The sequence below is a fragment of the Bacillus rossius genome (assembly GCF_032445375.1).
Source record: "Bacillus rossius redtenbacheri isolate Brsri chromosome 4 unlocalized genomic scaffold, Brsri_v3 Brsri_v3_scf4_1, whole genome shotgun sequence".
In the NCBI taxonomy this organism is placed as follows: Eukaryota; Metazoa; Arthropoda; class Insecta; order Phasmatodea; family Bacillidae; genus Bacillus; species Bacillus rossius.
In genome coordinates, this window is record NW_026962010.1 from 18,525,272 (window position 1) to 18,539,492 (window position 14,221).

At 37.4% G+C, this 14,221-nt stretch overlaps 1 protein-coding gene across 1 annotated transcript in view; it reads left to right on the plus strand.

Moving 5' to 3' along the window:
• LOC134541508 (membrane metallo-endopeptidase-like 1) overlaps positions 1–14,221 on the plus strand; it is an 88,919-nt gene that overhangs the window by 14,926 nt on the left and 59,772 nt on the right. Inside the window, exons 3-7 of the mRNA XM_063385008.1 lie at positions 4,716–5,373; positions 7,477–7,593; positions 10,800–10,905; positions 13,322–13,427; positions 14,012–14,146. Coding sequence (XP_063241078.1) covers positions 4,716–5,373; positions 7,477–7,593; positions 10,800–10,905; positions 13,322–13,427; positions 14,012–14,146 — 1,122 coding nt within the window. The remainder of the gene's footprint in view (positions 1–4,715; positions 5,374–7,476; positions 7,594–10,799; positions 10,906–13,321; positions 13,428–14,011; positions 14,147–14,221) is intronic.

Here is a 14,221-nt window from a genome sequence, read left to right on the forward strand (position 1 = left end):
TTGAAAAAACATGCCGACATGAACGAATACATTTGTAGTAACCACGGTCTAAGAAGGGGAGGTCTGGACACTCGTCAGATAAAAGTGACAACTTACTGTCTCCATAGTTCATTCGACGTCCGCTATTCAACTCTAGCGCTAGGTGTCTTGCGGTGGAAATATATCATTAGGTGTTATGATGAATTTGTCAATTCTCGTGAAAAACAAACAAGAGGTAAATAATATACGATACAACGATAGTTTAAAATCATCGCCGGAGGATGCACAGTAACGTGATAATCGGGCAAAGGGTCACGTTTCCGTAAACTAATATGTTAATATCTATAAAACTTTAAAAAAATACACTCGTTTAAAACAGTAATTTTATGCAAATTACTGGAAATATCGCAATGCCGTTTTGCAGAATAATCAGGAATCATGTAAAGAAGTAAAAATAAGTTTTTTTTTACTTTTTTTATTTCCATGGTGGCCCTCTACTCCATAATTACAAACGTAGAGAGTTACGACAGTATTTGATGCAAAGCAATGAATTTTAATATAATTACACTATATTTTAACATTTAAAATTAAAGGCTGAATCAAATTACATAACTTGGCTGATTTACGTATTTGAATAACAATACCAAACCTGCATTTACAATACATTATTTGCTACACAAATAAGTGCCATCGTCAATGTTTTGTGTCTCATGTCAAGGGTTGACGCTTTAGCTTGGGTGCATAGTAGGAACGTATTTTTTTAAATTTTTCATTTACATTGCATTACAATATCCAAATAAAAAATATATACGTTTTTATAAGTTGTCGAAAACAAACAAGACGCACATACACAGCAAGCAAAAATAATTGCTTCGACCACATGAATGCACGCAGGTATTGTAATGTTAATTACAAACAGCGATTACTCCTAAACGAGTTGGGATTCCGTATCTGCGCCATTTGAAATAACAAAGGAAAGTTTAGAGCACTGAATAAATTTTTTTGGGATTATTATTATCTTTTTTAAGGAAGAGACCGCACTCGTTTTGCAAATTTTGTATTTTAATAAAAAATGGTGTATTGTCAAACTACTTACAAACAGGTATTATCAGGGTTGTGCTGGTCATTAATAAAATTCGACATCATACATTCCATTTTTAAAAAAGTCGGGCCTATACAAAAATAAGTAATCTTTAGACTGCATTCATACAAATAATAAAATTTAACTTACTATTCCAATGACATTTCCGAACTGATCTTTGTGTTCTTTTTTTTGTGCGAATGTCGTCTTCCACAAAATGTTTTTCGCGTACATAATGGGATCTTTTAAGTACAAACTTGTCTCATGGAATTGCTTTCTGCCACAATTGCCTAACATTGTCATCATTGGGAACTCGGAATATTACAACTTTCTCGTCCGACTTTGCCTGATAATTTGTTTTGTACGCAGGTGCAACACAATGGTTAGGCATTTTCACAATTAAAATAATATACGCTTATTCTCTTTACTAACAATCAATGCTCCTTGCTCACAATGAAGTTCCCGGCTTCCCGCAAATGCCAATGTGGAAACTGTACTTGGTAACCTAATTTACCTAATTTATGAAATAATTCCCAAACTTATAAAAAATAAACACATCCAATTTAATATTGTATCGATATCTGGAGATGAATGCATTTTTAACATTTAAATGAACATTTAAATGATTATTATGTTGAGTTGTTCATAACAACAAAGCTTAAAATACCACCGCAGAACAACCAGCGCTACAGGTCAGATGGTGGAGCGGAGCGGAACTACGGAGACATTAGGTGTGCCACTTTTGCATGCTGGCCTGGTTGGGGAGTGTCCAGACCTCCCCTTCTTAGACCGTGGTAGTAACAAACAGATGATACTAGGGCATAACTTGATATTACTAACCTGGCAATAGGTGGGTTGCATATCCTGTAGACTTTGTAAATAAATGCTCATTACTAATTAGAGCTAATTTCGGCGAAGCAACCACACGTTTCCAGTGCTGAAATCTTTCCACGTCACAAACACGAGTAAATCTGTGACGGGTTTCAATCCTGTTTTGACAACCCGGCACACAACAATTTTTAGTGTAGTACATATTGACATAACGCAAGTACGACAAAAACACTAAAATATAAATTACACGATCAACAGGAATAAGCTAACCTAAACTGTGCACAGTTCAAAAGCATTTAAGCGGGAAATAATTAGGGATGGGGAATATTTACTGTACCGGTGACTTTGTCACGGCGACTGCAATGTCACGTGTCACGGTGGTGACTTTAGCTATAAGTAACAGGGCCAATGTCACGTCTCTTCGCGCTTGTCGCTGCGATGCGTGTCACGGGTCACGTGTCGCTACGAGTGTGTCACCGCGGTGCGAGTCGCTGCGGCGTGGGTCGCAGGTCGCTAAGAGTAACGGCGCGGTTGGCATGTCACGGGTCACGTGTCACTGCAGAGCGTGTCACTGGCACAAGTCGCTGCCGGCGTGTCACTGCGGTGCGAGTCGCAGGTCGCTAAGAGTAACGGCGCCGGGAAATTAATGGTGACTTGCCGCAGCAGCAACACGTGACACACGAGTACTTTCTCGGCGAGGTATGCGACACTGGTGTGTCCAGTGACTCTGTTCAAAATCATTAAATGATTCACAAATTTTGTGAATCTGAACTAAATGTTATTGTCCAAAATTAAAAAAAAAAAAAAGCCAAACAAACACTGTTAATTCGGTGAAGTAGGATATTGCCAAGTTTTCCTGTTTTGCGTATTATTAAAAAATGTGATGATTAATGTTATATTTTTATAAAAAATATTTTATTTAAAAATATTTATAAATAATATAGAATATATTTATTTCATGTGTAAAAATGCATAGTTAATAATTCCAATAAACTATGAACTAATTTGGTTTATCAATGATTACATGTTGTATGTCACATGTATAAAAATATACAATTATTAGGAGATTATGTTACACTATATTTATTAATAAAAAAACTTCGGTTTTACATTTTAGTAGCAAGGTCACTAACAGTGACAATGTCACGGTGACTTGACCCTGTGACTTTCATGTCACTGGTCACGGCGTGTCACAGGAACAAAATTTGTCACTGCTCCCATCACTAGAAATAATGTCTGTCAACGTAAACAAAACAGACTACTAGCGATCAAATGCACTCACGTGGGTGTACCTCGAACTAATTACACTGTAAGCGGTTTTCCCATAAGAGATAGCCCGCCATGGTCCAGACTGAAGGAGAAGGCTTTGGACAGTGTCGCACCCTGGTGGTCAGAAGAGGAGTTAACTAGGACATGGTAGCAAAGTCGGCCGACAGATCGCGCACGAGCATCGCTCGCCCTGAGGAGGAGGCGAATAGGGAGGGGGGTCGGTCATTGCCCGCCCCTGGAAGTTCCTAGAAGCACAGTGAATCTCACTGGGGAGGAGGTGCCCACACCTGAGCCTAGCGCCTGTTCGCTGTCACAAGAGAAACAGGGGTACTGTGAAAGGCTGACCGCAGCGGAACAGCGAGACGAGGACCGTGTGTAAGAGCGCGGCACCAGTGGGGAGTATCACGCACAAAGGCGGTAGTTATTCGGGAATGTATGCTACCCCTGCATGAGAGCGCTGAGCAACTCGGCCGATGCGCTGGGAAACGACGCAGTCAGCCGGCCAACGAGGTTAAGAAGTAATAAGGGGGGCCATAAAATACCGTAGGTAGAAAATATCTTGAATCCAAATCTCTTAAATAAAGTATGTAACCTAAAAAAACCGAGACAATATGGTGCCGAGAATTTACCGATGCAGCACACCAGCTATAATAACTGTGTTAATGATTCTAGGCAATAAATAGCTCTATGTTACTTTCACAGTGCGTTTTAGTGGGTAATTACTTATCACAAACGATATACTGAAATTTGCTATTTTACAACATACTGTGGTCATTAGCCATGTGGAAGGAGCAACGTTTTATGTTCTGTTTTAAAACTACTGTTATTTTCTTTGAATCATATCATATCTATAAAACTGTTTGCAAACATTTAACAGGTTGCTACTTCACAGTCTAGTTGGCTGCAACGTGTGCTGGTATTCACTAAATGGACAGTATCCGACTACTTTCTGGGTAATGTAATAATCACAGGATATGTCGACATGTCGAATTTCATAAAGCTTAGACACTTGTGTAGACTAAGAAAGAAAATAAAATCAATAAATTGATAAAAAAAAGTCCACAGTACTCTTAGATCCTGACAAGCAGACGAGTAATTGTCTTTTATATTCGTTGTATTAGAGCCTACATATATAAAACATTCGTGATAGAGTTTATGGTTAAAACAATGTTCTAAGTGATATGAGGTCGTTGTTGTATAAGTTTGGTGCTGAGAACGGGAACTGGCTACCCATGAACCTTCCACACAATCATAATCACCATTCCACCAGGTACTGGGATCAAATCAGAGACCTATTATAGATGGGTTAGTGACTAATTAAAAAAAACTAGGGTCCGGTATCCTAAATAGTGGTTTTTATTGAGTCTGTAGTGTGAACTCATGCCTGTTGATAGTGTGTTTTGGAGACTTTTTTTTAATTCTGTGAAATATTGGTGTTGAAACCAAGAAACTCCCTTGGACATCTCATATGTAATATAGGAGGAAAAATGTGTCCAATGTATCTTCATGAACAGTTGTTTTATGGTTCCACAAAATGTTATGTACTTTTTTGCAGGTTCAAGAGTTTGATGAATATGATTACGAACCAAGCGAAGAAATAAGCAACGTTGGGACTTCAAATCCAACTCCGTCGAAATATACTTCAGAGCGAACACATACTTCAACAGTCGTTACTTCTGATGACACCACTAGATCCACAGCTAATTCTGAGACCGATGCCTACGTAACAGTTGACAAAACTCTCGCCACCAGAGACGGAAACCGAAGCTCGCAATCAGAATTTGATCAGAACTCTTCTTCACCGATCACTTCTTCCACAGAAATTGCAACGGAAACAAATATTTACGCCATTTCATCGCAATCAGCTACACCTCCCCGATCAAGTAACGCTACTGTAGTGTATTTCGAAGAATCTCCCAGATCTGTAGAAACCTCGCCAACCGCTGGAGTCACAGCATCATCGGGAGATCGCCACGAGACAACCGAGACCCGGTGGTCCTCGACGACGGAGCTGTTCGCCGCCGACTGCTCGCTGGACGAGCTGCTGTGCCCGTCGCGCGGCTGCCGGGAGCTGAGCGGGCGGGTGCTCAGCCTCATGGACCACGGCACGAGCCCGTGCGCAGACTTCCACCGGCACGCGTGCGGCGGGCTGGGGATCCACCCCGAGCTGCTGGAGCGGCGTGCCGGCGGCGAGGTCGACAGGAGGCTGAGAGGTGCTCGGGCCCCCAGCCGCTGGTCGGCACCAAAGCTCTGTTACCGTTTCACGCGGACGTGGCGCGAATCTGTAACTGTCTCGCTTTAGTTAGGGTTTGTTTTGTCAAGTTGGTAATTATTTTCCTTTGATTTATTTATATATTGCTACTTCATTTGGACTATTTCTTTATGTTAAGGATCAATAATTTTATAAATATTTTAGGATGGTTATTTTTTTTAAAAAAATCCGTTCTTTTACCCTCCCGATCAACAACAGGGAGCAATCCCTCACAGTTCTGTTTTAAACAATAAGCTCTGGAATGTCTAACCAAAGAGAACCGGAATGTTACTCCCACCCTACCCTACTAGGGCGCATATGTGGACGGGTAACGCAAGAACGCCGGCCGTAAGGTCGGAATAATCTGTCTGCTCGGTCAGACAACACCGCGAGACTGTGTTGGCATCACTGCCACTGCGGGCCTCGTGGTCCGAGGGCCAGGCCGCGGAGTGCCGCCCACTGCCTCTTGTTGTGAAACTGTGAGTTTATTGGCCGAGAGGTGACCAGCACCGTGACTCCAGGTGGCACACTGGTCTGTCACCGCCAGAAATCACATCCTAAACAAGCGAAATTCAGGAAAACTGTAATAAAAAAAATTGGTAGATATTCCCTCGCAATACCGTACACGATAAGTCGTATTTTATATTCGTTGTTGTGTTAGAGCCTCGCACACACACAGACATTCGTGATAGAGTTTAAGTTCTAAGTGATATGAGGTCGTCGTTGTTGTGTAAGTGTGGTGGTGAGGACGGGAACTGGCCACCCATGAACCTCCCACACAATCATAATCACCATTCCACCAGGTTCTGGGATCAGTATCGGAGACCTATTGTAGATGGGTTAGTGACTAACTGGTCAAGCATCATATTAAAAATATAATACAGCACAGTTCACTTGGTTACAGTACGTATAATAATAAAATGGCCGTATTTGTTTGTCAGCCACGTTGGTTAATCTCACACATTCTTCCCTCACTCAGTGACTGTTTTCTTTTTAAAATAGATAGCGCCATTGCAACTGATTGTATTCAAAATAAAACTTTTAATTTAAATCCACAATAAAGTAGGTACACTGATTTTGTATTTTTTGAGTGTCAATTTAATAACGTCTATAAAGTTTAGGTTACAATTTTCACTATATTTTCTAATTTATTTAAACTGTAAATATAAATTTATTTCTGAAATAAACAGTTTAAATTCCGGAAATAAAAATGTTATTTAAATAGGCCTGGATTCTAAACCAGTAATAATATCATTGGCTTCATGAACACAATGAAAAAATGGTCTTAAATTAAATAATATTTGTAATGAAATGGATTTTTTTGTGGGTATTAGAATTTAGTTATTAAGGAAAAATGTTTTAAAACGAACTCCATCTTCAATTATTTTTGCGATCGAAATTATTAATATAAAAAATAAACAACTTCATAATATTTGATGTATGTAATTCAAGCTTAAATTCTTATATTTTATCTTAAGTAGATCATGTAATATATATTTTTCTTTATTAAATAAAACTTACCCATGTTTCAAACCTTAGAGATGAAATTTCCGAAAATGTTGAATAATAGGTGGTAGTTTCAGTACGTTAATTATTTACAGGAATTATTATAACTACAAATTAATTAGTTTGAGAAACATGATCTTTTTTGTAATATAATCTTTTTGAGCCCATTTTCACCCGTTTATGGGTGGAATTTTATAATAATAGATTGGCGTTTAAATTAACACGAGACCTTAAAAACAAAACAAAAATATACCATTGGAATATATTCAAATGTTTTAGAGTGATGCTGGAACAATTATTAAAGCAAATAAAATTTTTAATAATTAATTAATTATTGGTTTCTAATACGTAAATAGCCATTTACAACAATTTTTTTTTCACAAATACATTTATTGTACAGAAAATTTACTTGATCAGTTTTACTTATGAAACTTTCTTTAAATTCAAACTACAGCTGCATACTGTGTCTATCTGTTTAGTTTATTATATTGATACAAATTGAAGGTTATATTTATCAAAGACATGATGCTAATAATAATCTTATTAAACTCTTTTGCAGAACAAATCCTGTCCATAAAAGGAAGTGACAACACACCCCACGGACAGCTGAAAAAGTTTTACGACAGCTGCTTGGAATATAAGGTGCTTCAAGATAGAACTGAAAGAATCCGTGAAGGTATTTACTACTCATAAATTCTTAGCCCCCTTATGTTTCGTTGTAGTATTTCTTAATAAACTATATGTTTACGTGTTTGGCTACAGTGCAACACTAGCACAGAGCAGAAGTTCGTAGAGCTGCGGACTGAGACAGCGGTTGCTCATAGAGTCCCACGTCCTTAAAGACATTTGTAACTATTCAGCTAGAAGAAGTTCAATCCTTCTCACAGGGCAGTGCGGCCATTAAAGCTATGAATGAGATCCATCATGACGATAATAGTTTTACTTGGACCTTAAAGCTTTATGTTCAATTCATTGAAATCCTGGCACAAGTCTGTAAAAAAAACGTTAATTTTGTAAGCCACATAACATACATTAATTAAGGTTATTGTTCAATTTTTCCCTCAATTTGTAAAAACAGACTGATTTCTTCCAAATAATCAACAAATCTTTGAAAAACGTTACTACGACTCAACCAGTGAACATTATTAAACAGCAGTAAGCCATTGAAAACTATGTTGACTGCATCCAACAAAGCATCAAATTTTCGTTTATTTAAATCCAGCGACGATATGACATTCACTATTTTTGTGACTAATGCCATTATATTTTCAATGGAGGCAAAACCACCCTTAGCACACAAGGCTTGTTGATGAATGTTGCAGTGGAATTCAAGAATTGAATGTGCTATGTGTGTTTGAAATGTAGCTACTGTTAAAAAATTGTTTTGCCCACCATACTTGGAGCAGCATCAGTCGTTATCGAAACAATTTTACTTAAGATAATTTCTTTCTCAGCGCGCGATCTTTTAACAGCCGTACAAATATCTGTACCCTTAGTAGTTGTTGGCAACGATTTTAACGCAACTAATTTTCTTTGACGTAGTTAGTTAGCTACGCAATATCGAGCAAAAATCTCTAAACGAACAGATTTTGTTACATCTGTACTTTCGTCGAGACATAGCAAAATAAAAGGAAAGGACTTTAATGTTTTTTTTTGTGTACATTTTCTGCCAGATTTAGGATTCTGTCTTTTATTGTGTTTCTAGATAAAGTAATTTCTTTGATACGCTGAATTACCTTATCTTTATTTTCAAAATCATAAAAAAAAAAATGAAGGTGCACATGCTAACCAAGCTTCTTTCAAAATTAACCTTCACTAAAATGTTTACCATACTGGACAATGATATTTGCAGCGGAGGAACTTGTGGCACGTGTATGACAATCCTTACTAACATATTTAATCATAGATGTCGACCTTCTATTCCTCTCTTTCAATGCACATGTAATAAATTCATTTTCCTCTGATTCGCTTTTTTGACAAAGAGAGTTGTGATTTGTTTCATAATGCCTTTTTACAGATGACGTTCTACATACCACTGTTCAAATATGTAAAACACACACTGCTTTATCGCCTTGATTAATCATGTCAAGTTTCTCAGTCCACCAAAATCGAAAGTCTCTTTGACACTTATCTTGCATATTTTTGTTTTTCTGGCAAACTAGCCACGCCGAAGGATACGATTTAAAAAAACGTTGAGAACTGTTGGAAACGTTGAAAAACGTAATTGCAGTTGACGACATACAAACGAAAACAAATGAAGACGAAGACAAATGAGATACACGCTCACTGTTACCGTTCTGACACTGATGCAAAGGTCACATGACGTCAAATATAAGCAAAAAAAGTTTGTTTTTTGACCAAGTACATAGATTCTTTCATTATTGGCGTGCCGGAACTATTTTGACATGTGCCACAACTGCCACGCGTGTCATTGGTTCGCCATCCGTGATGTAGACGACTGAATACAAAATAATTAACACTTTGAGGGCTCATGAAAACTAGACACAACAACTAGCTGATTTTGGGAAGGGACCAACCATTTATTCGAGGAAATAGCAACAAGCTAGTTACCCTCATAAGATAGTACCTTAAAAATTATTTGCAGTATTTGTATAACACGTACCGTTTCTTTCATGCAGATACAAGTGTACTTTGGGAACATATTCGCAACGCCAACATATTCCACCATAGAAACGTTAGTGCTTATTACCACATTTCAGTAGCTAATATATCACGAAAGAATTTATAATACTTGATTCTTTAATTTTCTTTATTTTAATTTTTTGGGAGACTATCAAGCCTGCCATTTCACAGAAAACTAACAAAACGTTTATGCACAAGTTATGTGCGAACTGATACGACAGGCGCCCTCCAAATGTGCGGTCAGTTTTCTTGGAAGTCACCTCCTAAGAATGTCACACCAAGACACCTTCCAGCCATATTTTAAATTTGGAGTATACTCGTTCATCAAACTATCGGAAATTGGTACCAGTCGACACGACTACAACACAAATAGGGTGATAATCTCTGTTGCTTTAGTGATGAAGCATGCTGACAGTAATAATTGATCATCATTTGCGTGTCTTTTTGCACGTACAAAATTGTAATACGGGCAAATGTTTAATACACATTATTTTGTTTTAAATGTTTTTAGTTAAAGAATTTTTTCAGTTTCTCATTAATTGATATAGTTTGGAATATAGGGTTGGTAGCTGTCAAATGATTCTTCATTGGCTTTCATGAGTCGCAATTTGATTAGTCATTCCATTTCGCCTCTCAGTAGCTCGTATGAATTCAGCCATAGTAAAAGCAAAATAAAAGTAGATTTAAGGCTTTGTCTGACGCACTGATTCAGTTATTTCGTTTTCTTGTTACTATTACTTGAATATTTTTTTCCTTTTAATTTATTTTGATAGATCTCTTGAATTTGTTTTTGGGGCATGAGATTTCTCACCAGACAATTTTTTTTTTGTTAACGTTTACGCAAATAAAAATAACCATTGATTTTTGTTTTGTATTTTAACGCTATGATAGTCATTAGTAAAAATATTTTGATAATTTTTGAGACAAAACATAAATGTAAGATAGCGATCCTGATAAATGTAGTGGAAAGTTCTGTAGATCTGGTATGACAAGAAAATTAAATAATCAAAATTACATTTGAGACCGAGTCTTTGTTAAAAGTGATAAAGTAACTATCCATCAAAGTAGATCACATTTTGCATATTTCAGCTGATGTTGCCTTTTTGCATTAAAGTTGGTTATTTGTGTTTTTTTTTTTTGTTTTCAAAGCTCGACGGGTTTCAAAAAATAAATTTCGTCCACGATTCCAGTGGTGTAATGTTGTTGCTATAAGTGCAGTGTGTGGTGTTCCTGGTGCAGTTCTCGCTGAGGTGAAGACGGCAGGGCGGTTCATGGCCTCGGAGGTCGGGGAGTCGAAGCCCCCAGACCTCACCGACCTGCTCCTTCACCTCTTCAGGCTCGACAGGTGAGTCGTTCACAGCTCCGGCTTGTTTTAGGGAAGCCTATGATGTACATTCTGTATTTCACAGACCCGAACAAGCCCGAATATCTACCTTCGGCCAACGTCGGCATTAAAATGATTTGACAGTATTTTTAATGTAGCTATACTAACCTAACATAACCCAACCATCCACAATTTTGTAAAGTAATAAATAAAAAAAACTGACGAAGTTGGACGAAGGTAGATATTTGGGCTTGTTCGGGTCTGTGCAATACAGAATGTACATCATAGGCTCTTCTTTGTTTTACCGTGTGTTTACTTTCGCAATTGCCATGTTTGGTTTTCACTCGACGCTGTAGAAAATTCACTGCAATTCACTTAGAAATTCTATCTTTCGAAGTATTTTTCACAAAGGAATTATCATCACAGATCAAGATAAAGAACTAGACTAAAATCAAAAAATGCGCACCGAACTGCAATGCAAATTTTATACACTCAAGAGTCACAGATTCCCGCCATTTGGACTTATAAGTATTTGGTTGTAGTTTACAAAAATTTTTGGCACGACAAGGTATAAAAAATACTTTCCCATCCGTAATAACGTGTTTATAACGCTAACCCGTAGCGTTTGGAATGTGTAAACTATTCAACTCAAATGGGCGACAGAAGATAGGGTTAGTGCCTTAGTAACACTCAAGGCAGTCGCTAGCTAGGGCCGGCGCTGCTCTTATTGTAAGCTTACGATTCCGTTTAGCCTATACCAACATCAGAGAGTCATTCACATTTAATGCTGATGTATTTTTTTAATGATGTGACAAACTGTTACTTTTTTTTAATGTGTAAACATCTAAGTTATCTGTATACTGCATTTGGCAGTAGTAAGTTCTTGAAAATGGCACGGAAGTGGATGAATGGAGTGTTACAAAGATACCGGATTCACGTGTAGCAACAGAAACCCGTATATAGTCACTTTCGTAAACATTAGGTGATATACCAAACATATTGGTGTGTGAAATGAAACTTTGTGACAGTGAAACTACGCAAAAATATAATTGGTAAACTAAAATAGTCACTGTGAAAAGGTAAATTACAGTATTAAAACACCTAATCAAACTAGAATTACAAGATTTTAATACATATTCTCCTTTTAAATTCCCAAAAGAGCTTAGTACCACAGCTATAGAGGGGCGTGTCTTAAATCTCGTCACCGGAAATTATTATTTTTTACTTTTTAAATAACATTATAATGTAATAATGTTGAATCAGCTCAATTAGGTTAAGGTTTGTTTGTAGGAAGTATTTAAATACTGATTTCAGTCGTTTACGCAAAATCAAATATACAAACATATACTTAGTGTTATATGTTTTTAAAAATGTTATGGTAAATATTTTAGTAATGCCATAGAAGTATAACTTCTAAAGTGAACGGGAAACTATAAAGTATTAACTGTTTAGGAATTTTTAACAAGATTGGGAGTAGTTTAGTAAATTTCCCTGTCGTAAATCAGGTTAGATAGCGGGATTTTATCGCAGTCGTTTCTAATAGTATCAAATCTCCGGTTGTTTCATGCTGTTGATTGCTATCTGCGTTTGATGGTGACAAGCAACGTTTAAGATTCAGGCAGCGACTTCTAGCGGCAGGCGCAGAAAGTATATGTGTGTGATTCTCATCCAGAAATTTTGGTATTTGAAAAGCAAAAATTTTATTATCAGTTTATTTATCAGGCTCAGCATTATTTTAAATAATTCTACGTTACGTTTTGTGTCTGAGTTTGGTATTATAAGTTTATTTGCAACATGAATAACATGAGAACACATGAGTTTGGCGCAGTGGGGCGTCACTGGGCTTGTATTAGGCGCAGTGGTAGAGCACTGAGCTTGTAATTAGGCAGTGGTAGAGCACTAGGCTTGTACTTGGCGCAGTGGTAGAGCACTGGGCTTGTTCTTGGCGCAGGGGAAGAACATTTGGCTTGTGTTTGGCACAGTGGTAGAGCACTAGGCTTGTACTTGGCGCAGTGGTAGAGCACTGGGCTTGTTCTTGGCGCAGGGGAAGAACATTTGGCTTGTGTTTGGCACAGTGGTAGAGCACTGGGCTTATATTTGGCACAGTGATAGAGCACTGGACTTGTAATTAGGCAAGGGTAGAGCACTAGGCTTGTACTTGGTGCAGTTGTAGAGCACTGGGCTTGTACTTAGCTCAGTGGCTGAGCACTGGGCTTGTATTTAGGGGACACGTAGGTCTGGTGGTGTCCCATTCTCTCTAATTCCGGCTGTCCTTGGTTTCTTGAACTCACTTTGTGCAAATACCAGGGTGAATCCTTGCCAATGACCATGCCGAGTCATTGTCCAATTATTTGACTTGTGTACCATTTATCCGCCTCTAACAGAGCCTAACTCATTCTAAAATATTCCATATTAAATTTTTCTTTCTGGTTTTCAGCTCACCATTGTTCGACATCTTGCTCGATAAACATGAGACTAATTCTTCAAAATTCGTCCTGAAGCTAATACCGCCAACGAAGAAAATACTACTGATTGATAAAAAGGTAACTCTCGGCAAAAATGTGTGTGGGGAAAAAATCACACAATTGGTGAAATAAACAGGTACAAAAAGAAAAAAAATGTAGCAACACATTTACTGGTTTGATTAACTCTTTAAAAAATGAGCCAGTTTCAGAATTTAGAAGGCTTCATGTGGCCATTGGAGATAAAAGTAAGTGTTTCAATGTAATATCTACTAAATCTTCGTAATGTCAAATTACATTCATGAGGATGCCACTTAGACGTATTCAATCTCTAATTACAATGATTTACAATACATATCACATTTTGAGTACGCACAACCAACCGCAAATATCAAAACATACGTTTGCTGGTATTTTATTTAACTATTTAAGTTTACCAAAGTACATAAAATATTGCCTTCTTTATGTTTTTAGGTTTATATTTAACATTTTTAGATGTTAATTTTAAGCAATTATTTATCAATCTTTCACACTTATCAAAATACATCTCTCCATGAAATATAGAGATGTAACATTATTGTCACTGTCATTTCGAGAAATATAATAGGCATTACTGAACTTACATTTTAGAGGACGAACAAAATTTCTGTCGCTTGGCTGTGCAGGGGACTGCTGGGGAAATAACATCTTTTGAGAAGGTGTTGCTATCCCTGCCAGACATTTATGGGCCAAATTCCTCGAGTATCATCAACGAGACTTTGAAGACACTCCGAGAAGACATTATGGAAGTCATTGAAAAGGTAGTGAAACATCTGTGGCAAAAAATGTCTCTGAATGGTGTAAGATTTTTTTCTGCTCTAATACTATGTAGTTAA